Genomic DNA, 26,341 nt, shown 5'->3' on the forward strand with positions numbered 1-26,341 from the left:
GAAGTCGCTGCAGTTTTATCGCCTTTTTTACCATTTTATGGTCTTTTAATTGGTGGTTTCTGAACTGAATTACTGACTGTATCATGGCTAAAATCTACAGAGTCACTCTGGACACACAGGGCGAGTCCTGATGGTCAGCATGATGTGTGAACTGCTACAGAGTTCGGCCACGCATTAAGTTTTGTTGTTCACTAAAGTCCACAGCAAGCCATGCTACGCCCTAAACTCCTGGACCTAAAGACCTGGATATGGTTTGAGCATCTTGAGAAGTTTTTTGGGATGGATTTAATTTGGGTGACTATTGGCTTCCAGTGTTTGTTAGCAACATTAGCCTTGTAGCTCCAGCACTAAAGTAAGACGCAAAATTTGGACACCAAATCTGGCCAAGCCATTCGTTCAAAGGGCCGATGTCATTGACTCTAAACGTCTGAATCTACTTTCTTATCCACTTATCCTCCTCCCTTATATTGCATGATGTTGCCTCAGGGCAACAAATTCATTTTCTTCACTTTACAATAACATTATGCATATTTAAAGACAATAATAGGGTTGAGAATAAAGGGAAGAGTTTGAGTGAGTGAATAAAAAGCATGTACTCTCTCTTAGAGGGCACATTTACCTCTTTTTTAACATCCGGTATCAACTGTTTTGTTATGAGAATTTGCAGAAATATGTTGCCTAGAAGCAACACTGCGACAGTTTCTTCCCGTTTTCTCACAATGTTGCTTCAGGGCAACATAGTTATGATTTTTTTACTAATAATAATAAAAAAAAGCCCCAAAAACTAAAACCAAGGACCACTTTTATGCAACAAAACTGAATCGAATGTATATATGTTTTAATTTCTCTCAATGCAGCAGAGGGTTAAGATAATACATATTAGAAGTATAGACGTATGTGGTCAGTGCGGTTCACGGTCTCTTATTTGGAGGGAACAACTTCTCTGATTTGCTGAATTTCACCCTCTTTCGCTCAGCTCATACATACAGAGCATGTTGTGAGCTTCAGCTCAATCGGGAAACAATAGCTCTCTCAGTTGAGGCTACACCATCCCAGCTTAACCCCAGCAGTGACCTCTGAGGAGAGGCCAAACAGCACTTAACCGTGCCCTCAGGCCGGCGCCCAGCAACCGGCGCAAGCATTATGGGATGCTGATGATGTTTTAATGAATCTGCCTGATAACCGATGATGGACTGACTCTAATTTCAAAGGAGGAAGGAAATGCAAGGGCGCCCTCTAGTGCCTGAAGAAGAAAGGACAAAGCAAATTTATGTCGTGACAGCGTAGAACCTCATTCTGAGTGCGAAATGATGCAGCACTGCGTTGGTACTAAATCTAGTTTTGCGATGATCCTGGCAACCAAGGCCAACAGAAACCTTCTTTAAATGGATCTCCATGACTTTTTCACATAATCATGGACCAGCATTTCACTGGGGGGGTAATAAAGAAGCATTTGGTTTATAAACAAGTGCTTCTAAAGCATATAATTTTGACAATTAGCTATGCTACCTTTCCTGCCGACCCCCAACCTCTCCGTGGATAAGGCTGCCCATCGCTCTGGGGAAGTGTGCTCAGTGCCCCCTAGTGTGTGTATGTGGTGTTTCACTGCAAGGATGGGTCAAAATGCAGAGATGAAATTTCCCTGTTGTGGGACTAATAAGGGTCATTTACACAGAAGCAGGGGCATCTGGGCAAAGTAGGCCAGTTTTAGGACAGCTTTAGCCCCACTGAATATCATTTACCCCCCCCACCCAATGGAAATTCTGTACTAGTTCAAATCATCAGCAGTATTTAGCATTTATTCTTCATTATTCAACTGAGATTGTGTCCCCATATGTATAATATAGTGTGACAGCTGAGTAGGAATCTAAGCCAGTTTGCTGCTACTTTGCTACTCTGGATTATGTACAGTCAATTTAATTCACACCATCCGCTCATTTATCTTCTAAGCTGCCTGTCCTGGGTCATGGGTGATGCTGAAGCCTCTCCCAGCACTCATACTATGCTCATACAGCACATATGCATGTATATATACATATCGCTGTTATCACCAAAATGCTAACTTTACAGGAGAAGGAACAAACCTACATTATTTTCAATGTAAGTCAATGGAACCAGAATTTTTTCCAAGTAAATTTGGGCCGTTTCTTTTAGTGCATTCATCACGAAATTTATGTGCAGTGTTTTGTCGTCTAAAAAACGACAAAAAAGGAGATACAATATTTTCTTATATACATGTTTTATGATCAACACACCCACAAGAAGTATATTCATAAACATGGAGACACAGCGATGCTTTCCCAGTACTGAACTGTAAATCGCATCAGCTGGAACTCCAAAGTCCATCGACCAACTGCTGGATGGGGACATTATGGATTAGCAAATCAAAACGGCTATTAAATCTGGTTTACTGATTAGACCAAAGTTAGCTTTGGCCAACCTGTCGATTCTCTGATATAGACTAATCTTGGCCTGTTCATTCTTAGAAGATAATCCTAAACAGCTGCTGTTATAAGTTGCCATGGACACTCAATTCAGCTCACAAACTCCATTTCAGTTCAGAAGAAGACAGTGATACAGCTGTTCCACCACTAGATGGCAGTGTTATTACATTATCGAAAACATGCCCAGACACAATGGCACATGCACATATTATATATAGAGATATATACATATTGCTGTTGTATGAGGAAAACCTCGTATCTCCAAAATGGGAACTTTACAGGATAAGGAAAAAACCTACTTTACTTTTAATGTGAGTCAATTGAACCAGATTTTTGGGCCGTTTCTGTTGGTCCATTCTTCATGAAATTTAACAAAAATGTAAAGGCCAACAGGTATTCTAAATCATGTAAAAAAAAAAAAAAAAAAAAATATATATATATATATATCTGTTGTCAGAAGAAAACCTTGTATCTCCAAAATGGGAACTTTACAGGAGAAGGAAAAAACCTACTCTACTTTTAATGCAAGTCAATGGAACCAGACATCTTTCCAAGTCATTTTGGGCTGTTTCTGTTGGTCTGTTCTTCATGAAAGTTAGAAGAACAACAGGCATTTTCAAATTTTGTCAAAAACTGAAAAACAACAAAAACGTAGATATGAGGTTTTCTTCCAACAGCAGCGATACATATATATATATAAATATATATATATGGACAGTGTAGAAAAGAGGTGAAGAAGAGGGTGCAGGCAGGATGGAGTGGGTGGAGACGGGTGTCAGGGCTGATGTATGACAGAAGGACAGCAGCAAGAGTGAAAGGGAAGGTTTACAAGACAGCAGTGCGTCCTGCTATGATGTTTGGTTTGGAGACTGTGGCTCTGTCTAAAAGACAGGAGGCTGAGCTGGAGGTGGCCGAGATGAAGATGCTGAGATTTTCAGTGGGAGTGACAAGGATGGACAAGATTAGAAATGAGCAGATCAGAGGGACAGTGAAGGTGGAGCAGTTTGGAGATAAAGCCAGAGAGGCCAGGCTGAGATGGTTTGGACATGTGTTGAGGAGGAATAGTGGATATATTGGGCAAAGAATGTTGGAGATGGAGCTGCCGGGCAGAAGGAGAAGAGGTAGACCTCAGAGAAGGTTTATGGATGTAGTGAAGGCAGACATGGAGATGGGTGGTGTGAAAGTAGAGGAGGCAGTGGATAGGGCAGGATGGAGGCAGATGATCCGCTGTGGCGACCCCTAAAGGGAGCAGCCGAAAGAAGGAGAAGAAAATATATATATACAAACTAGGACTATGTAAAATGTTAAACTGCAGGGAAACACCAACTAAACTGTGCGCAGTAGGTATACCACCAGGGATTACTTCACTACTGTACAGTACAACACACACACACTTCACACCGCTTGGTCAGATGACACCACGCAGTGTGATTGTAAACACAGATGGCTGCACCGCGGCACCGTGACTGATATGGTCTCTGTGAAGTAAACCGCAGTCAGAGTATGTCAGAGCAGCTGAGGATGAAGGACAGATTTCAGGTTTGTATAATGGAGAAAGTCACTACAGTGGAAATAACGAGGGCCCATTTGTGGTCTGCGCCAAGCCGGAGTTGTTGTACCATGATGAAGCATTTCAGCCCACTGGACCAAATCTTGACCACGTGCCCTGTGGCAATTGTAGGTCAGCCACTGCAATCAAGCATTCCTTCTGCAGGTCAAGTGTATAAGATAGCGCTGAAATGTAACCCAGACATTTCATGAATCCAGCAGCAGTAAAAGTGAATGAAAAGAGCCTCTGGAGAAAGAATACGACATTTTACTGAACTGGACAAAGACTAGCAGGTGAAGCTAGTGGTGTGTTCGTGTGTGTTGCGCTGGTCTGAGTGGATCAGACACTGGAGTTTTTAAACACCTCAGTGTCACTGCTGGACTGAGAACAGTCCATCAATCAAGAATATCCAGCCAACAGCGTCCTGTGACCACTGATGAGGATGACCAACACAAACTGAGCAGCAGCAGATGAGCTGTCGTCTCTGACTTTACATCTACAAGGTGGACCGACGAGGTAGGAGTGTCTAATAGAGTGGACAGTGAGTGGACACAGTGTTTAAAGACTCCAGCAGCACCGCTGTGTCTGATCCACTCAGACCAGCACAACACACACTAACACTCCACCACTACGTCAGTGTTACTGCAGTGCTGAGAATGACCCACCACCCAAACAGTACCTGCTCTGTGAGGGTCCATGGGGGTCCTGACCACTGAAGAACAGGGTAACAGAGTATCAGAGAAACAGATGGACTACAGTCTGTAACTGTAGAACTACAAAGACCAGCTATACAGTAAGTGCAGCTGATAAGATGGACAATGAGCGTAGAAACGAGGAGGTGGTCATCATGTTACCCATATGTGATATATATGTGAAAGCACAGTATATATGTAATAGTCATATGCCCCATATGCACTATGCTCATATGGATTTACTCTTTCGCTCTAAAACAATAGAAACACAGAGCTTTTGTCAAAAGCAGTTCACAACGTCGGGATTATTTTGTTTCATCCTTTCGTTTTTCTCTTGTTTACATGTTTGTCCAGAGAAGGTACTAAAACAAACATACACACTTACACTCTCCGTCCAAAGTCTTCACCTCGTGCTGCACCTGCGTATGTTAAAGTGAGTAAACACACACGCTCTCACACTCATTAGAGACTTGCTGGAAGCTCTCGGAGATCACCGCTGTCCTCTGTTACCGTGGTAACGCCCACACTGTCTGGGGAGTAGGCGTGTGGAGATCCATCCCAAGATCGTATGTGACAGCACGAAGCAATCCGACCAATCGGAGGGACCTTGTTTGTTGGGCCTTGTTTTTTTCCCTCCTCAGGGGTGAAGCAGGGAAGGTTCTGACCAAAGAAAAATGCTTTTGAATTCCTTTAAGCACAGCTGAACTGTTCTGTAAACAAAGTCAAGCGAAGTTAAATAAAAAACTCCCATACGCAATAAAAAGAATGTTATCAATGCCGCTGCTGTCGGAACAAACCTTGTATCTCCATTTTTGCCGGTTTTCAGTTTTTGACATTATTTGAAAGTACTCATGGTCCTATATATTGTGTGTAAATTCCATGTTGAATGGGCCAAGAGAAATGACCTAAAATGACTTGGGGAAAAAAGTCTGGTCCCATTGACTTGCATTAAAGGTAGAGTATCTATTTCCCTTCTCCTGTAAAGTTACAATTTTGGAGACACGAGGTTTTGATCCGAGAACAGCGATATATTAAAATGTACCATAATATACTGTATTCCAGTCTCCTGCTGGGACTCTTTCTCATTGTTGGCATAACTGTTTATAACTCATTGTACAAACCATGAAATGAACTGATCAGAATGACAACCGGGACATTTGGTCTGAGAAACTATCAAAAAGCAGAAACTGGTCATGTCTCTTGGTGATATGCCAATCAGGAATGTCTCAGTGTAAGCGCTGTGGGTAGCACTGTCGCCTCATAACCAGAAGGGTCTGGGTTCAATGCCCCGGCCGGGCGACCAGGGTCCTTTCTTTGTTTGCATGTTCTCCCACGTGTCTGCATGGGCTTCCTCCCACAGCTCAAAGACATGCAGTCAGGACAACTGGACCTGGTTAATTGCCCCTAGGTGTGAATGTGTATGCCCTGTGATGGACTGGCGACCTGTCCGGGATGTATCCTGCCTTCCAGGACCCAGAAGGAGAAGCGGATTAGAAGAGGTGTGAGATTTCTATCACTCTTTACCTGCTCACTGTTGTGCTTTGTGTAATTGTTAGAGATGTAGAAGAGCCTAAACCTGTACTCGAGTAAAAGTAGTCAACAAGTCCCCTTTTTCACTGCAAATGACTTTACACTGGTAAAAATCCCATTGAACCTAATGAGAAATTGTTCTGGTTTGATACACGTCTAAGCTGGACTACGCTGTTGTGGCTAATTTGTCACAGAACTGGATCGGATTGTTTTTCTGTCCTGGCAATAATTCATCCAGTATTTTCCATGTGATATTTCACACTCATGCAAAATGAATCAGAGACACTTGAATCCTTGAATATTGCTGAAAAAACGTCAAACAGGCCAAGAACCACGGATATCACTATAAATCTGTTAAGAGAACAATGCCTTCAGAAATGTAACTGGAAACCACATGTCAGCCTCAAAACTAATAGTCAGGTTACAGCTACAGTTCTGAGACCAAGTCTGTACCAGTGAGACAATGGAGAAAAAAAAGAAACCATTCATGATCCAGTACGAAGTACCTTATCTGGGAAGCATGGTGGCATGGGCATATCCTGCTGCCCGTGGAGCTGGCTCACTTGTCTTTATTAATGAGGTGATCACCAACGGCAGCAGCAGTTTGAATTCTGAACAGAAGCAGCTTAACGGCTGAGATCCAACCAAATGGCTCAGAACTCACTAGCTGGCTCTTTACCAACAGCTAAACAACAACACTAAATACACATAACATTCTGACCACCTCCTTGTTTCTACATCTACTCTATAGTAACACTTTGTAGTTCTACAGTTACAGACTGTAGTCCATCTGATTCTCTGATACTCTGTTCTTCAGTGGTCAGGACCCCCATGGACCCTCACAGAGCAGGTGCTATTTGGGTGGTGGGTCATTCTCAGCACTGCAGTAACACTGACGTGGTGGTAGTGTGTTATTGTGTGTTGTGCTGGTCTGAGCGGATCAGACACAGCAGTGCTGCTGGAGTTTTTAAACATCTCAGTGTCACTGCTGGACTGAGAATAGTCCACCAACCAAAAATATCCAGCCAACAGCGTCCTGTGACCACTGATGAAGGACTAGAGGATGACCAACACAAACTGTGCAGCAGCAGATGAGCTGTCGTCTCTGACTTTACATCTACAAGGTGGACTGACAAGGTAGGAGTGTCTAACAGAGTGGACAGTGAGTGGACAGTGTCTGATCCACTTGAACCAATGCAACACACACTAACACACCACCACCACGTCAGTGTTACTGCAGTGCTGAGAATGATCCACCACCCAAACAGTACCTGCTCTGTGAGGGTCCATGGGGGTCCTGACCACTGAAGAACAGGGTAACAGAGTATCAGAGAAACAGATGGACTACAGTCTGTAACTGTAGAACTACAAAGTGCAGCTCTCGAGTAAGTATGTGTGTCCAAAGGCACAACCAGGAATGCCCAGACAGTCCTGGGATTTGAACCTACGACCTTCCGATTGCTGGTTCATCTCACCTCTCATATAGACATAATTTGTGACAGAAACCTTCATGATGTTCATGACATCCTGCCGGTGTGGGTTTCCAATTTCAGTGAAGCATACAGGAGTGACTTTAGTGCTAATAATGCCACCATGTGATGAATCTTCAGTCTTTATAATGACCTGGTTCATCATTCACATTGCGAACTAATTGCTAAGCCGATTAATCAAGGATGTACATTTAATTAAGTAACATTTTTAATAAAGTAATCCATTTTCATAAAGTAACTGTGAAAGCCTTACTTGCCTCATAGCTCATTGATTTTTCAACCATTCTTTTAATCTTTTGAACATGGTTTCATTTCAAATGTAGTGTTCAAAGTCAAAACTGTGTTACCATCCAATTACTTTTGGCTTGCACTGTATACGAAATGGCCACACACACACACACACACACACACACACACACCCAGCAACCGTCTCTATCATCCAAAAATATCGTCCATTTGCAGCATGTCCTGACCACACGGCGCTCATTACCAAGCCCTGTACATCAAAGCGTAGGACAAACCTGATTACACTAACACACAAACAGCGCCAAAAAAGACAGACGACCCAAATCAAAGTAAAACAATTACGGTCCTTCCACAAACACCACTGTGAGATAATGGGGTGTGTCTGGCTCTCTCAGGCTCTGGACCTATCATACATCTAACAAATTTCAGCTGGACGGTCACCCATAACACCACCACCAGCACCACCACCACAGTTTGTGAACATTACGTCACCAATGAAAAACATTCCACTGATTTCTCAAACTTTCTGCATGAGTAAATCTTCAAGAGCGGTTTGATGTGCAATGCTTCATTGTAGGAAAACGTCCAGAGTCAGAACTGTTACAGTGGTGGTGATAGGAACCAGACATCTAAAAGCTCGTGGGAGATCCAGGACACTGTAAGGCAAAGTAATATGCTGCATTATCGCGATGTAAGAGATGCGACTGCTCTAGCTGTGCTTTGTATTGTTTATAGTTACCATGTGCACAAATGATCCACTTTTATTCTTATTATTGGTATTATACAGGAAGATTCACTTGAAGGAGGCCCCAGTTAATCTCTAATAACTTTCTCTAGGTAGAAGCAATCTGGATGAAACAATGCAATGTTGTCCTCAGTATATGGACCTTTGACCAAGCTGGGATGCCCCTGCGACGGAGCGATGAGGTGGGCGCTGGACAGCCGTCACAACATTTAACCTCCGTTTGCAACTTCCAGGTGTATACTCCTGTACCCCTTCATGTGCCTGGCAGAAAAACAGAGATCACTTCCAGGATCGCATGTAATGGAATCAATAACACACGTCAAGGTAACGTAGCGTTATTTTTTTGGTTCAGGTTGCTTCATCATAACAGGAGTTACAGCAGAATATTTGGGGCCTCTTTCGAGTGAATCGCCCTGTAGATTATTTTGCTAATAGTTTTTGTATAGTTAACCAACTAACCAAGCATTTTGTCTGACAGTTCAACTATTACGAGCACATCAACTGTTGTGGCTCCACATCAGAATCATAAAAATAAAATAATCCTCCTCTACAGTAAAATAAAGCTCTGCTGACCGTTCAACTCAGTTTAACAGTAAATGGTCTTAAATGCTGGAGTTAATGTAGAACTGCTGATTTACCCTTTAACCCTGAAGATCAGCGCAGACGGCTGGTCACCAGAGCAACACAGACAACAGTCTCGCCCGGCTAGTAGCTCCTGAAACGGCAAAGAGAGAGATTTAAGACGAACATCGATAACTTGGAGATGAATGGACCGTGAAGATTCCGTGACATAAATATAACGTGAAACTCAAACGTCATGCTGCTCCACTTTAGCTCAAAAAATACACGTATGTCATATTTAAATGCTTTATTTCTTGTTTGGTTTCAGCGCTGCTTTGTTTTACTGCGTCTCATAACATCTACCGTCTGATCTCACGCATGTGCAGACTGAGAAATCTGAAAGAAATCAGAGTAAGAGTTTAAACGCACTGAGAAATCTGATTAAAATCCGGCTTCTACATCAGAATATCGTGTTTACATGACCATTTGAATAATCGGATAACTGCAGAAATCCGATTACTGAGCTAAAATCCAGATCGGAATATCGGGTTCACATGACCATTTGAATAATCGGATAACCGCAGAAATCTGATTACTGAGCTAAAATCCAGATCGGAGTATCGGGTTCACATGACCATTTGAATAATCAGATAACTGCAGAAATCCGAATATGATCCGATTATTGAGAGCATGTATACGCACTCATATTTACAGCCAAGATGGTAAAATGGACATATGTTGTGGCTCCCATGGTGGTTTGATTTTTGCTTGCTGACCCCTGGACTAGACTATTTCACTGCAGTATACATTCTGCTCAGTATGGGAAAGTTGAGTATACACAGGAAAATGAATGGTCATTTCGGAAGGGGCTTAGGAAGAAAGAAGGGGAAGCCAAGTAGTCCATTTCATGCGGGAGTGGACCAGATCAATACCTTTCAAGCTGTGATTTTAAATATCCTTTTCATGAGACAGTTCTTTACCCTTTATTCCCTTTGCATAGCTGGCTGAAGGGAACAAATCGCTTGCAATTAATCTGATTTTATCATCACGTTTCTCGGCTCGGCCTGGAAGATAGTTTAATATTAATGATTCCGAGCAGGAGAACAGTTTTCGCCTGGCCTTTCTCTCAGACTTTTCCCATTTAGCCAATACTAATTGAAAAAGCCAATTTACAGACAAATATATGGGCTGCTCTTCCAGTCGCTTTCATTCCTCACTTATTATAACAGGGCCGGAATCCTGAGGCTGAGGCAGGCCGTCAAGGCCGTCACTACATTGATTTGGGCTGTTGTAGCTGATCATTCCGTCTGAATAAGCCTGTCGGAATCGATGCGGGTGTTGCTGTAGACATTTATGTGGGCATATATATATGTGTGTGTGTGCATAGCTTTTTTTTTCGATAGCTGAATTTTAAAGGCTCATGACACATTTTGAGCCTTACTGAATGCGCACAGAGGATGGACATGTCAGGGACAGCTGTCTGCTCAGTATTCACTGCTGAGGAGTTCTTAGCACAGACTTAATGCAGACACTCTAGAGAAGAAACTGAATCATTAGCCGTTTCTGTTGGGGAGAATGGTTATGGCAACGCAGATATTGAGACAAAATGATGTATAATATACAAAGAAATTGGCACAGTATGCGAGATATTTAATGTTTCGCCTTTTAAACGTTATTGTTTCATTGTCGGAAAACAAAACCTCGCATCTCCAACAGAAATGACCCAAAATTACACAAAAAATTCTGGTTCCATTGACTTACATTGAAAGTAAAGTAGGTTTTCTCCTTCTCCTGTAAAGTTACCATGTTGGATATGCTTTAGAAACACATGTTTATAAACGAAATGCTTCTTTATTAAACCCCCCCAGTGAAATGCTGGTCCATGATTATGTGATAAAGTCATGAAGATCCGTTTAAAGAAGGTTTCTGTTGGTCTTGGTTCCCAGGATCAGCACAAAACTAGAACCAGAACCAACGCAGCGCTGCATCATTACGCACCCAGAACGAGGCTCTATGCTGTCGCGACATCATTTGCTTTGTCCTTTCTTCCTCAGGCACTAGAGGGCGCCCTTGCGAGGAGTTCTTCTGACAACAGCGATATGCTCATCCTGAACCTGATGCCTGCAACATACTTTAAAAAATGTGCAATTTTAGACGAAGAACATTGTGAAATGTTCAAAAAGCAGTCGTCCTGCTTTGCATAATAATCCAGCATTTTAAAAACAATGAGCCTCATTCACCGTCATCCTAACGTTTTTCTTAAGTCTGTCTGAGAAAATGTCCTAAGACAAAGTCATGATGTGTTACTGAACCGTTCACACCTTCGTGGAAACAACCTCATGCGTAAGTGGGTTTTAAGAAGAAATTCCTTCTTAAGAACGTGACCGAGGGATTTAACGAAACATTCCTGATTAATAATCAATCAAGTAAAATATTAGCTAACTTGAGTATTTGGAGATCTCCTACAAAAGGTAAGACTGGGGAGCAGCTATAGATGCATGGATTTGGGAAATCGCCTCTAAAGGGGATGAACTCCATGATCTCTTGAAACACACAAAAAAGAAACTGTGGCCACAAGTTAGGGCTGAAGGGAAGGGGATTACTGGTATAAACTAAAGCTGAAGTGAAAACCAATTAAAGGGGAATTGTGTTAGACGACAGTGCAAATTATAGCTGGAGTGACCTCCTGCACTTGGGTGAAGAAGCTGTGTAAGATGATGCTGAGATGATGGAACGGCCTGGTACAACCAGGTCAGAGTGGTTTTACGCATGAGTGTTTGTTTTTAAGGGTTGCGGAGTTGGGATGGTATGGAATTGTGTAAAAAGGGGGTGGGGTGATTATCTCATCACCCCAAATGGGCAATAAAAAGGGATGCCTCGAGATGATCTTTGCATTGTGGTTGTCTGGGAACCATCTAGCTCAATAAAGAGAAGTCCTTTTCCTTCCTTCCACAAGAATTCCTTCTTGTTCCTTTTTATCCTTTTTTGTTGATATTATTTTATTCCGTTCATTCTTTTTGAAGACGTTCACAATCAGGGCAATAGTACAGAAGATGTTAGAGTTATTCATATATGTCCAGACCCTGGGCAGAAGAGAAGAGCTCTTGGTTGTGACAAATGGCTGGGGAATGAGGACTCGGGAAGGTATTTTTAGGTACATAACATCGTCAGAAAGTTCGGGATTCAATCCAAAGAATTCGGTGTGCATCAAGGGCAAGGCCCAAAACCACGACAGAACATCCTCAGGTGGTGCTGCGTTAAAAAACCAGCATGCTCCTGTGACAGACGTCACATCATCTCAGGAATCCTTCTGTTTATTGCTGCATCCACAAAAGCAAGTGAAGCACAGCAGAAGCCAAATGACAGCAACTCCCAGAAAGATGTGGACTGGCCTTTGCTATATTTGGAGTTTTCCATAGACAACTAGCTAACCGGAGAGTTAAGTCGGTAGTGTTGTTTGGCTTTGGTGGTCTTCAGCACGTTACAGTGGCGGAGGAGCACATGCAGGCGGCAAAATACCCCGCTAGAAAAACTACCACCGGCCAGCATGACTGGTCACCAGCAAAACCAGCATATGGACGCTGTGGGAACAAAACCTCATATCTCCATTTTTCAGTTTTTGACATAATTTGAAATTTTCAGATGAACAGACCAGAAGAAATGGTGCAAAATGACTTTCGTTAAAACTAAGCGAAGTTTTTTCCTTCTTCTGTAAAGTTTCGGATGCACAAGGTTTTGTTCCCGCGGTATGTCGGTGTTTTGGACGTTGGTATGCTGCTCAACCAGCCACACACACACACACACACACACACAATCTAAGCTGCTAGGTCGCGTGGGGTGCTGAAGCCTATCCCATCGGTCATTAGGTAGAAACACCCTGGACAGTTCGCCTGTCCATCACAGAACATGGGCAGCGGTTCACTGGTCATTTTGATTCTAAATAAAAAGGCTATATCTGTGCTGCAGACATAGTGACCCCTGGTTCCTCTCAGCGCCTCTGTAAAGACATCTGAGTCTTAAGCTTCTCCTAAACGATTCATTTTACATCAAAGCGCTCTGAATGACGACGTTCACATCTTAACGATCGAATAACTCAGAAATGTGGAATATTTTTCCACGAGAGCATGGGAGAAACATCTAAATTTACTTTACTCTCTCTCTCTCTCTCTCTCTCTCTCTCTCTCTCTCTCTCTCTCTCTCTGTCTGTCTATCTCTCTTGCTCTCTCTCCATCTCCCTCTCTCTCGCTCTCTCTCTCTCTCTCTCTCTGTCTCTCTCTGTCTCTCTCCATCTCTCTCTTGCTCTCTCTCTCCATCTCTCTCTCGCCATCTCTCTCTCTATCTCTCTCTATCTCTCTCTCTGTCACTCTCTCTCTTTCTCTCTGTCTCTGTTGCTCTCTCTCTCTCTCTCTCTCTCTCTGTCACTCTTTCTGTCTCTCTCTCTCTCTGTCTCTCTGTCACTCTCTTTCTCTTTATCTCTCTCTCTCTATCTCTCTCTATGTCTCTCTCTATCTGTCTCTCTCTCTCTATCTTTCTCTATCTCTCTCTCTTTCTCTATCGCTCTCTATCTCTTTCTCTCTCTGTCACTCTCTTTCTCTCTCTCGCTCTCTCTATCTCTTGCTCTCTCCATCTCTCTCTCTGTCGCTTTCTCTTTCTCTATCTCTCTTGCTCTCTCTCCATCTCTGTCTGTAGCTCTCTCTCTCTCTCTCTCTGTCAATATTGAAGGTCCGCAACCTGAGGAATCCTGCTTGGCTGGTCACGTGGGGACATTTCCAGTGGGGTGGGGTGGGAGGAGTGGGGGGTGCGGGCAGATTGAGGAAGAGGAAAGTTTGGGTTGGGTTGGGGGGGGGGGGTGATATTTCTTACATATAAGGCGCGCTCCAAGGACGAAACCCCCACAAGCGCATAAGCAGCGCGCGCAAGCCAGAGCCGGGGCGAGCTCGCGCACTGCGCAATTGCGCGAGGCTGATCGGAGACGGCGGAGCAGAACATAACGAAGGCGCGCGCGTGCGAGGGTTTCGCGGGACTCGGGACACACCTGCATGGATTTTCCCGCCGCGGGCAGGACTAGCGGGAGCCGGGCGGCATGGAGAGCAGCGGATCGCGCGAGCCTGGACACGGCGCCTCGGAGGCAAGAGGGACTCGCGTGCAGCACCGGCGCGAGCGCTTTGCGATGGAGCAGCGTGTGCAGAAAGTGGCTTAGCATGCCCGGAGGTGCGGAGATCTGAGCGGACAACGCCCCCTCCACCCCGTCCCCCCCCACCCCCCCACACAAAACCATGCACGCGGCAGACGTCGCGCTCTCCGTGCTGCTCGCGGCCATCATCGTGGTGTCGCTGCTGGCCAACGTGCTGGTGCTCGTGTGCTTCGTGTACAACGCCGAGATCCGGCGGCAAGTGCCCGGCCTGTTCGTGCTCAACCTCACGTGCTGCAACCTGCTGCTGGCCTCGTCCAACATGCCGCTGACCGTGGCCGGCCTGCTGGGCCACGCGCCCCCGCCGGGCGGACACGTCCTGTGCCAGCTCGCCGCCTTCCTGGACACGTTCCTGACCTCCAACTCCATGCTGAGCATGGCGGCGCTCAGCATCGACCGCTGGGTGGCCGTCGTTTTCCCGCTCAGCTACCACTCGCGCATGCGCCGGCGAGACGCCGTGCTCGCGCTCGCCTACGCGTGGCTCCACTCGCTGGGCTTCGCCGTGGCGCCCGCGTGCCTCTCGTGGCTCGACTACCACCGGCCGACGGCCTCGTGCACGCTGTACAGCCCGGAGGCGCGCGCCTCCTCGCGCGCTCACTTTGCCGCCTACACCGTGGCGCTGCACGCGCTCACCTTCCTGCTCGTGCTCGTGGTGCTGTGCGTCACGTACCTCAAGGTGCTGCAAGTGGCGCGCTTCCACTGCAAGCGCATCGACGTCATCACCATGCAGACGCTCGTGCTGCTCGTGGACATCCACCCCAGGTAAGGCTGGACTAGGGCTCGTGGGGGGTCGCCCAGGTGGGTTCAGGTGAAGTGGCACGTTTGCACCCACGGGGAAGTCCAGCAGTGTTTCAGAATTCTGGGATGACCCAGTCCTTGAGATGGTTTGATGCGAAGTGGTTCGTTGTGGAGAAACTGACCGGTGTCTTCACAGAGGTGGTGATGGGAACCAGGCGTCGCCACGACTACAACACAGATATAGACACTTTATTTACCATCCAGAACCACCAGAGAACCTACACAGGTCTCCTGGGTTTATATGCAATGTTGATGATGGAAAAATAGCCATAAAATTCTTTGGGGACTAGTTTGCCTCACAACACCTTGCAAGGACCCCTCAAAATAAACTTTATCACAAAACATCCATCAATCCATCCTCTAAGCCGCTTCTCCCTCAGGGTCACCGGGGGTGCTGGAGCCTATCCCAGCGGTCATCGGGCGGAAGGCAGGATACACCCTGGACAGGTCGCCAGTCCATCGCAGGGCAGTATCACAAAACAACTTTATCATAAAACAATATGTCAAACATCAAACCATTCCATTTAATAACTCCCTGTGAGGAGCTTTTAGAGGTGGACGTCTGGTTCCTATCACCGCCACTGTGAACGGCTCTGACTCTGTTTCTCTAGAACGGAGCGCTTCACTCCAGACAGCTCTGATCGACTTTGTTTACATCACATCTGTTTAATTAGGTAGAGTTTTTGGGAAAATCGGTGGAGTTCCCCTTTAAGTTGGGCAGCTGGAGGGATTATGAAAAGCTTGAAGATGGTACAGAAAGACCTGAATTACTGTTGATATCATACAGGTAGTGACATAACTGCTTTTTCTGACGTAATTTATTTAAAATTTAACCCCACCCTCTAATATGACATCACAATAGGTAAAGTATATGAATTCATATCCAGCATATACACCGATCAGGCACAACATGATGGCCACCTCCTTGTTTCTGTGGTCACTGTCCATCTTATCAGGTCCACTGACCGTATAGTTTCACTCTGTAGTTCTACAGTTACAGACTGTAGTCCATCTGTTTCTCTGATACTCTGTTACCCTGTTCTTCAGTGGTCAGGACCCCCATGGACCCTCACAGAGCAGGTACTGTTTGAGTGGTGGAGTCTCAGCACTGACGTGGTGGTGGAGGTGTTAGTGTGTCTTGCGCTGGTCTGAGTGGATCAGACACAGCAGTCCAAATTTAGATGAACGTAATCTGGCTTTCTAACGGGAGCCAGTGAGAGAGGGAGAGAGAATAATTATACCAGCTGCTCCGATGGGAAGTCGTGTTCAAACTGGCCTGATTCTCTTTGGATGGGAAGCTCGGGGTTTAAAGCTGTTCTGCCTGTTTAGCCTCAAAGGGGCCCTTAGTCAGCCCAGTCTAACACACTGACGAGGGTGGTCACCATTCTGTGGTGGAGTTTCTTGCCGTTCTTCATGCATCTTTATAAACTCAGACTACAAAGCTTCCGCAGAGCAGCTTCATCCAGTGTTTTCTAGCCCTGCAGACACTGATCATGATGAAACTGACTAACTGAATGATCCTGTCACAGTGCTAACGCATCTGTTGACCAGTGGTGAACCATTACTATTAGAGCCAGCCAAATGTTCTTGGCTGCAAATGTGTCTTCGTACGAAAACAGTACTGAAGTCGCTTCTCGTTCTCCAACTATTTGTTCTGATTATCAACACAAGTCCATTCGTCTCCAAATTATCGATGTCCATCTTAAATCTCTCTCTTTGCCGTTTTGTAGCTACTAGCTGGGCGAGACTGTTGTCTGTGTTGCTATGGTGACCAGCCGTCTGCGCTGATCTTCACGGTTAAAGGGTGAATCAGCAGTTCTACATTAACTCCAGCGTTTAAGACCATTTACTGTTAAACTGTGTTGAAGGATCAGCAGAGCTTTATTTTACTGTAGAGGAGGATGTTTTTATTATTACCTACTGATCTGATTCAGCTGTGGAGCCACAACAGGGCAGTAGAAGAAGGGCTAGGCCTTCAGTGTAGGCCATAAATGTCAAAATGTGGTAAAAATGTCAGGAAGAAAAAGCTCTACTGATAGCACAAAGGTAACAGTGATTTGCATGAAGACTCTCAGGCATTAGCTTCTTTTCTGAATTTCTTGTTTCACCTTAAATGCTGCTGATGTTACACTGTGGTGCCTAAAAGTGGCAGAAAGAATACCTGCATCACCATTTAAGGTGGGACACATAATTTAAACAAAAAACAGTTCTAGATTAAAAATAGACATTTAAAATTAACATTATGTGTTTTACTTGAAGATTGTGACAGAACGATTAGATTAGATTTCACTTTTATGTTGCCTTGTTTTCCATGTATCAAACAATTGATTAGACCACTGCTGTACCGAGGCACTCAAGTCCAAATGCTCTTTGTGGCTAAAATTAAGCTGATTTGTAACGAAACTACCCTGTGTCACAAATACAACTCAAAACATGTAAAACTACAGAAAAACCTTTGACTTTATGCTGTGAGGTTGATGGTTTGCTGTGAATTCCTAAGCTAAAGATGATGCTAATGACACTCTGCTTTCACTTAAAACAGCAAGACAAATGGTTAGGATCAATGTTTTCTTCTCTTTTTTAATGTAGAAACCAAATAGCCATTCTTATATTTATCATTTTACTGAGTTATGCTGTGTGATTTGGTCATAAACATTACAAACGTCCTGTGGCAAACTGGCATTACCCCACCTCCCAATGGAAAGTCCACATAAGACTTTAAGAAAGATTTCATCTCTTGAAGTGTCACTTATTTCTAATGCAATAGCAATAAAGCTAATAGCAATCTAAAGCAATAGATTGAAGCATTGGTTGGCTTATTGGCTTATTACAAAGTCAATTTTTGGAAAGACAATTTTTAAGGTGTGATAATGCACCAGAAACAGGCAATTTAGCTAGAAACTTTTTTCCACAGCGAAAAAAAAAAACATGAATTGCAATGTACACATGACTACTTTTCCATAGTGGCATGCAGAATGTGTGCTAGAATGAAAAACAAAATCTCTATTACATTGTTTTTACATGGTGTGACATCTGAGGATTTGGATTTTAAAGATTAAACGCTGCACTGGTGTCAGAATTGAGTACAATCCACTTTAAAATGTAATAAAATTACAACTATACAACTATAATACTTTCCACCATACAGTATTTCAAATAGATTTTCCTCATTGAAATGCATTCATAACAGTGAAAACAGTGAAATGCAATGCATACATGACATTACTTTTCCATAGGTAACATGCGGAATACATGCCAAAATGAAAAGCAAAACCTCTACTACATTATTTTCATGTTGTTGGTTGTCTTTTATTGTACTTCAGATTTGTTTACATCTTTGTAAGGCAACCAATAATGCAGTGCACACATGAGATTGCATTTAAACAGTAACAAGCAAAAATTGTGCCGAAATGAAAAGTAAAAGATCTATTATGTTTTTTTAAGTACTGAACAGTGGAAAGCAATACAGTTGTGCCTTCAGTACATTCTGTGGTAGATTGCATTCAATTCTGACACCAATGCAGCATTTCATTTTTAAAATGCAAATCCTCATGCATTGTTTTTCAGTAAAGAGGTCAAGCAATGTGATGTGTTTTCTCAAAATTGCTGGGGCTCCCCCACATCATGTGTTCCTCCTGCTCGCCCAGGGATGCCATTTCCCAGAACCCCCTGGTAGATCAAGTGACGCAGTCCACCAATCACCATTCTCAGTCACCTGAATTCTGATTTGTTTCACCTGCTCTCTTTGTCATGTGACTAGTCTTAGTTCAGTTCATAAGCCCAGGCTTTAGACTAGATGCTTTGCTTCTCTGAGTAGATCTACTGAGGGTTTCCTGTGTGATAATTTTGTCTCTCTGACTTTTCCGTTTTTTGGATCCTGGTTGCCTGTTTACCAACTATGAGTGTTGTCATACCTCTTTACAAGAAAAGCTACTTTCTTGTTTTTTTTCCATGAGCATCTGGCTGGTTCTGTCACAATACAGCCAGTAAAATCTGGCCATTTCCACCCCTGATTTTAAGTGTATGTTCTTTCAGTTAAGTATATACTGGCCACATAAATCCATGTGGTTTTCTACAGATCGAACATTGTATTTCCCGTTTTAGTTGTGAGACGACATCAGCTCACCCACCTGTATGGCATTGCTCAAACACGTCTCCCACTCACACTCACAGGCAGCGGAGCAATATATCATCTGTCTCCTCCTAGCAGGTTACCAATATTAAAGTGTCGAGCAGGGAAAAGTTTCCATTTGCAAAGGCGCAGCGCTCTTACTTTTATTGCTAGCTTGTCAGTTTATACGACATGTAATATTCTGAACTGGGAACATAAGCATGTGATTAAAGAATAAGGCAAGCCCACTAGTGAGTTTACTCAAATGCAAGCACCACTTAAGAAGCCAACGATGCCTTTCTAGTCAAGGCAGAATCACCTCAGAAAGCAAAGTTATACACTTTAAAATCAAGGATCATTTACATATTTTCATGTGTTCATCATAATGTAAAAATACTATTTTCATTGTAAAAATGACATCACATTACACTTTTCTGAGCTTATCATGGATATTGTCAGTACTTAACCCCATAAATGGCCAGGGCTGAAAAACTGTTGTATTCACTCCTGAAATCTATTAGACGTGAACATGAAAAACATGAATATTAACCCCTTAAATGGCCAAGGCTCACCGACAGGCCCAAAGTTTCACTACACACTTCAACCAGTTTGCACTGAACTCTATGTACTTACTGAATAACAGGCCTTAGTATGTAACAAGCCCGAGGTTGTAAGGGGTTAATAATCCGGCCGATTTAGACGGATTTAGAGCAGTGCAATGTGTGAAACACTGAATAAAAGTCATTGTATACGTAGTTTTAGGTTAGTTTTTAAGTGTTTTTTTTGTCTGTTTCAAAGAATCGAATTTAGAAGACAAATAAAGACGGTGGTACATGTTGTGCATTCAAAAGCCTTGAGGGATCGAGATAATATGTTTTTGCCATATTGCCCACCCTATCAGGGTCAGAAGGAACACATTGTCCACAGGCATGGTAAGGCACACTGCAGTGATATCCGGTCAAATCACCAGGTGAGCCAGGTGTGTGCTAATAGCTTTGCACAGTTACATCCTAACGGTAGAATATAGAGGAATAAAATGGTACTTAATTTTTATCTCCTTCTGTTGATTTTGCTGTTCTTCAGTAATGGTGTGTCATTACATTGTGCAATGATGCATCCTGTGTCTGATTCATGTTTTAGTCGCTGTTATGGATGAAATAATTCAGTCAGTTGTATTTAATAATTGGGTGAAGTCGGCTGTTGACCTCTTAAGTTGGCTCGCCCTTCTTTAGCTGGCGTCATGCCCATATTAGGAACTCTGGACCAACGCAGGAGTTCCTAAGCAGTTTGCAATGGGGACAATGAACGGCCATTATTGGAAAAATGTTCCAGAGTCACTGTGTTTCGTCATTTCCCCCAGATACACAGCGGGATGTTCTATCCCCACCATAACCATCCTCAATGTCTCTGTCCCTGCTCCATCTCCACACACTTCCAACACTATCCCCCCCACATCCCTGAATTACCCAGCACCATCCCCACCCTGCTCTTGCATGCCCCATTACCATCTCTGCACGATCCCCATTCGTCCCAACAGTGTCGCCACATTCTGCTCCGTACATAGAAATATGTAAAGTTTGCCATCCTATGCATTATTTTCAGGTTGAGGTTGTTTCCTACTCTTGGAGCTATACCATGGTCACTCTTATGATGTGGCAGTATATAATTATAACAGTTATATAGCATAATTACAACACCTGAAATTTGACTTTTTGTTGTGAGCAATTTTTCATCTACCTGACTTTATTACCTACTTTATTACCTGATTTTATATCTGATTATCTACCTATTACCTACTTTATTACCCACTTTATATCTACCTACCTATTACTTTATTACTTTGTATCTGAATATATACTTATCTACTTTATTACCTACCTTATATCTGACTATTTGCCTATTACCTACTTTATTACCTACTTTATATCTGACTATCTACCTGTTACCTACTTTATTACCTACTTTATATCTGACTATCTACCTATTACCTACTTTATTACCTACTTTATATCTGACTATCTACCTATTACCTACTTTATTACCTACTTTATATCTGACTATCTACCTATTACCTACTTTATTACCTTCTTTATCTACCTATTACCTACTTTATATCTATCTACCTATTAGCTACTTTATTACCTACTTTATATCTATCTACTTATGACCTACTTTATTACCTTCTTTATGTCTATCTACTTCTTACCTACTTTATTACCTTCTTTATCTACCTATTACCTACTTTATATCTATCTACCTATTACCTACTTTATTACCTTCTTTATGTCTATCTACTTATGACCTACTTTATTACCTACTTTATATTACACTATCTACCTATTACCTACTTTATTGCCTACTTTATATCTATCTACTTATTTCCTACATGATTACCTACCTATTGCTTTATTCCTGCTTCTGCTGGAGTGAAGGGTTTGTACACACCTTCGGGCAACTGCTGAGCACTCCCCTGAGGAGCTGTTGTTTGGAAATAAGGGTTTTCAGGCAGCGATCAGGATCACAGCAGTGCACCCAGCGTCTGTTTAGAAGAGCATTTTCTTAAATCTAGTTTAGAGAAGTCTTTACAGCAGTTGGGCAGGTGTGTGAAAGTTCCAGCTGGCTTCAGTAATGAGATCGTGATGTTCTCGGCCTCTGTCCTGCAGTGTTCGCCAGCGCTGTCTGGAGGAGCAGAGGAAGAGGAGACAGAGAGCTACCCGCAAAATCAGCACCTTCATCGGGACCTTTGTCATTTGCTTCACCCCTTACGTCCTCACCAGGTCAGCACACTTACACTACCACTAGACCCGACGGCCCTCAGATATGTACTGTAATTTCATACATTTAGGTGGATGAGCTGCAAACCAACTGGATAAAACTCAAGCACAACAAACAAAAACACTCGAAAATAAATCACCTCTTCTTAAGTCAAGCTTTCCTCTATTGAGGTTCAGTAAACCTTTGGTTTACAGTGGATTTAAAGGATTAGTGTGCCCAGACGTTTATATCAGGGTGTAATTCTAACTTCTTCGGTTTGGTATACATCGGTATACTGTATATATATTCAGCTGTACACAAAACTTTGAATACTTATAGTCAAATTACATGTTTTGTTGATTATTTTAGTTGAAATAAGTTAATATGTCCTCTACAGCAAACAAAAAAGTAAATATGACATTTTTCTGCTAATTAATTTGTGTTTAACTTTAAAATGTGCTCTTTTTTGCACAGGCCATTTGTAAATGTAAATTCAGCAATACTATATGTGCATAAAAAAAAAATATATATATATATGTTTTGCTGCTGTCAGATCAAAACCAAACCTTGTACCTCTAAAACAGTTACTTTACAGTAGAAATAAAAAACAAAAACAATCTTTATTTTTAATGTAAGTCAATGGAAATAGACTTGTTTCACATCATTTTGGACAATTTCTATTGGTGCGTTTGTCATGAAATGTACACAAAATGTAAGGAGCAACAGACATTTTCAAATTGTGGAAAAAAAACTGAAATATAACAAAAATGGAGGTACAAGGTTTTGTTTCGACAGCAGCTATATATATATATATATATATATATAGAGAGAGAGAGAGAGAGAGAGAGAGAGACAGAGAGAGAGAGAGCTGGTAGGGTTCGACAACTGTCACAGAAAAAAAACTTAAGCTATATATATATCTTCATATCTCTTTTCATCAAGGGAGCTTCCATCTTCTGAATTCCCCCAGCCCACGTTGTCAAAGTTCTTGAAGTTCTCTCAACTTCTATAGTCATACGCTCTCTTCTCACACTACAACTGTTGGTTGAAAACATGGTACAAACTAGTAAATACCAGAAAACCTTCAGCAAAGCAAAAGCAAACGGAACTACTTTCCCAGTGTGTTGGCCCAGTGTTTGAGAGTTGGGTAAGACATTCTGTCATGTCTGTGTCATCCTCAGACCCAATGGCTGTAGATTTTATTTTCAAACCCTTATTTTGTCAAATGCAGAAGATCTCAGTAGAATGAGGTGCCCTAGATAGTGAGGTCTGACAACTTGGGCTGGGTGGCTTCTGCTGTGCATGCACCTTTCAGGTGAGCAGGCAATATTTGCGCTTGACTCTTGAGTTAAACTGACCGAGAGGCTCCTGAAAGCAATGTCTGAGGAAATACGTCACATTATATAACATGTACGAGTTGAGAGAAGTTCAAAGGATGAGCTCCCATCTGCCCCTCAGACTGTGGTTATCTTTAGCTCGATTTCAGAACAAATAACTCTAAAATGAATATTACATCCGGTATCTGTCGCATCTGTTTTACCATACTTGTCTTCCTACTTTTGTGAATAGACTTTTAATTATACATGACTTTGTTTACAGCCATGATATTTTGATACTGCAACCGTTTTGTTGAAAATATCCTACAAAAATGTGTGTATAGTCTAAATGTTTATTTGTGGAAGTTAGCATCTGCTAGTGATAGAAAGTTTAATTAATCTTCTTGACCTGGTTCCTTCAAACTCACTATAAACCTTGGAGCACAGCTGGGGTTAACACAACAATGTCAAACAAGACCAACATTACTAAACTGTACATAGAAACAGAGTTAAGGCTGCAGATAACAGGCTACTCCAATAATGTCTAGATATAGATATTAAGACAAAATATATACCTTTAATGTAAAATCATTCATTGTTTTGAATTTCACATACTATGCATTATGTGCACCATATGAACTGTTATTATTCTCTCTGGCTTCAGGGTGGTGGAGCTGTTTGTGGCCGTCCCGATCAGTCCGTACTGGGGAGTATTGTGCAAGAGCTTGGCCTACAGCAAAGCTGCCTGCGACCCGTTCGTCTACTCCCTCCTCCGGCACCAGTACCGCCAAACCTGCCGTGATATCATCAACCGCTTCCTCAAGCGAAGATCCCTCAACACGTCAGGCCAACGGCAGGAGAACGGCAAAGTGAAAAAACCTGTGAATTCAGGGAAATCTGAGATATCTGAGATAAAGCCTGAGAAACCAGATAAAGAGGGGAAAACTGGCACAGGGTCTGCTGTTTAAGAACCTGAACAATGGAGATGAAAATGTAGCAACAAAAAAAAAACACTGCAAAGATAAAGCAGCTAGTCTGCTCAAAGAGAAGGAGCACTGTAAGGGAATGCAGGCTTCAAACATTTTCTACTTTTCTACCTTCAAGAGTTATTCGACATTTATGAGTTTCAGAGAGTGCTAATCTGTAAAGAGTCACATCTTTTGAAGACTGTAGTATTTTGGAAAATGAGTGCAAATTGTTTTTTTTTAATGGTGAAAGCTGCCAGATAGTGAATACTAGGAGATACACTGTATGGCCAAAAGTATGTGGACACCTGACCATCATATCTGTATGAGCTTGTTGGACATCCCATTCCAAAACCATGGAATTAACATTACCTTTCACTGGAACTAAGGCGCCCAAACCCTGAAAAACAGCCCCTGCCCATTATCCCTCCTCCACTAAACTTTAGTGGTGGCACAGTATGACATTATGCATTAGGTAGTGTTCTCCTAACATCCACCAAACCCAGATTCATCTGTCAGACTGCCAGACAGGTGAGACGCAAACAGTCCAGTGGCAGCATGCTTTACGCCAATCCAGCCGACGCTTGGCATTGCGCATAGATCTTAGTTTTGGACGCAGCTGCTCGGCCTTGGAAACCCATTTCATGAAGCTCCAGGCACACAGTTTTTTGTGCTGATGTTGCTTCCAGAGGCCGCTGAGAACTCTTTAGTGAGTGATGGAACAGTAGACAGGTAATATTTACATGTTACATGCTTGAGTGCTTGGTGGCCCTGCTCGGTCAGTTTGTTTGAAGTCACTGTGCTCTTCAGTATGACCTGTTCTACTGCCTATATTTGCCTACAGACATATGTGGCTGTGTGCTTGATTTTATACACCTGTTAGCAATAGTTTTAGGTGTAAAACCTAAACTTAATAATTAGGAGGGTGTCCACATACTTTTGGCCAAATAGTGTACAAAGCAAAGGCCTTTTTTTTTCGTTTTTAGTTCGTATTGCAACTGGATATCTGCTAGAATGCCACTGGGTGTCATTGGGTGTGTCAAAGGTGATTTGTGGGCTCTTTCTAAACACACGTTGATTTGAAGGGTTGAAAGTATTTGCTGTATTTATTTGATTATACTTGAGAAGTTTTTTTCTTAATTATGCCTTTTTCCGTATGGATTAGCAACATGCCAGGAAGAGATAAAGCACTACTTGGATCCAGGGCATAGTCAAATTGGTAGTTGGAGGAATGAAAGGGGGATAAAAATCACATAGACCCATAATACGTCCAAAAATCAGCATACAGCTCCATAATCATTGGCATCTTTGTTAAATAGGCGAAAAAAAATCGTAAAAATGTTTGCTGAGACTGGAGAACATAGGACAAAGAATTTGAGATACAGATCAGTACAGAGACACTCTCTCAAGATCCTCAAGGTTTCCCAGATCCTTCTTTACCTTGCTTGGTTTTCCGTGGGGTGGTTCAGGTCAGGGGGCTGGGATGTCCATGTCAGAAGCTTCATTCTGTGGTCACTGAACCTTTTTTAGTGTAGATCTGGATGTATGATTCGGATCACTGTCCTGCTGGAAGAACCAACCACCTAATTTTAGCTTTCTGCAGCCAGATTTACATTAAAAATCTGCTACTTCATGAAATCCATAATGTCATGCTGTCGTTCTAATAAGGTTCCCAGGGCCTTTGAAGAAAAAACAGCCCCAAAACATCACAGATCCCTCACCATACTAGCAAAGTACAGGCCCTTAGATTTGTGGTTCTAATAGGTTATCGGATTGATATTAGGTGGTGTCTAATTGTTATCAGGCAGGTTTAGTAGAGCTTGTTTTAAACTTGTTATTAACAGTTGATATATGGGCGTTTTCAGGCTATTTATTTATTTATTTATTTATTTATTTGATATGGACTGATTTATGAAGGTCAATGCACTTATATCTCATTTTATTCTTAT

The 26,341-nt window shown here is 42.6% G+C and overlaps 1 protein-coding gene across 1 annotated transcript; it reads left to right on the forward strand.

The window, feature by feature from the left end:
* The first annotated feature begins 14,533 nt into the window (after positions 1–14,533).
* Positions 14,534–26,252, forward strand: gpr26 (G protein-coupled receptor 26). Its single transcript, XM_017684764.2, has 3 exons — positions 14,534–15,210; positions 22,021–22,134; positions 24,092–26,252. The coding sequence occupies exons 1-3, from the start codon at positions 14,534–14,536 to the stop codon at positions 24,393–24,395; spliced, it is 1,095 nt and encodes a 364-aa protein (XP_017540253.1). The 3' UTR covers positions 24,396–26,252.
* Positions 26,253–26,341: the final 89 nt, after the last annotated feature.

The sequence above is a fragment of the Pygocentrus nattereri genome, chromosome 10 (genome assembly GCF_015220715.1).
Source record: "Pygocentrus nattereri isolate fPygNat1 chromosome 10, fPygNat1.pri, whole genome shotgun sequence".
Taxonomy (NCBI): Eukaryota; Metazoa; Chordata; class Actinopteri; order Characiformes; family Serrasalmidae; genus Pygocentrus; species Pygocentrus nattereri.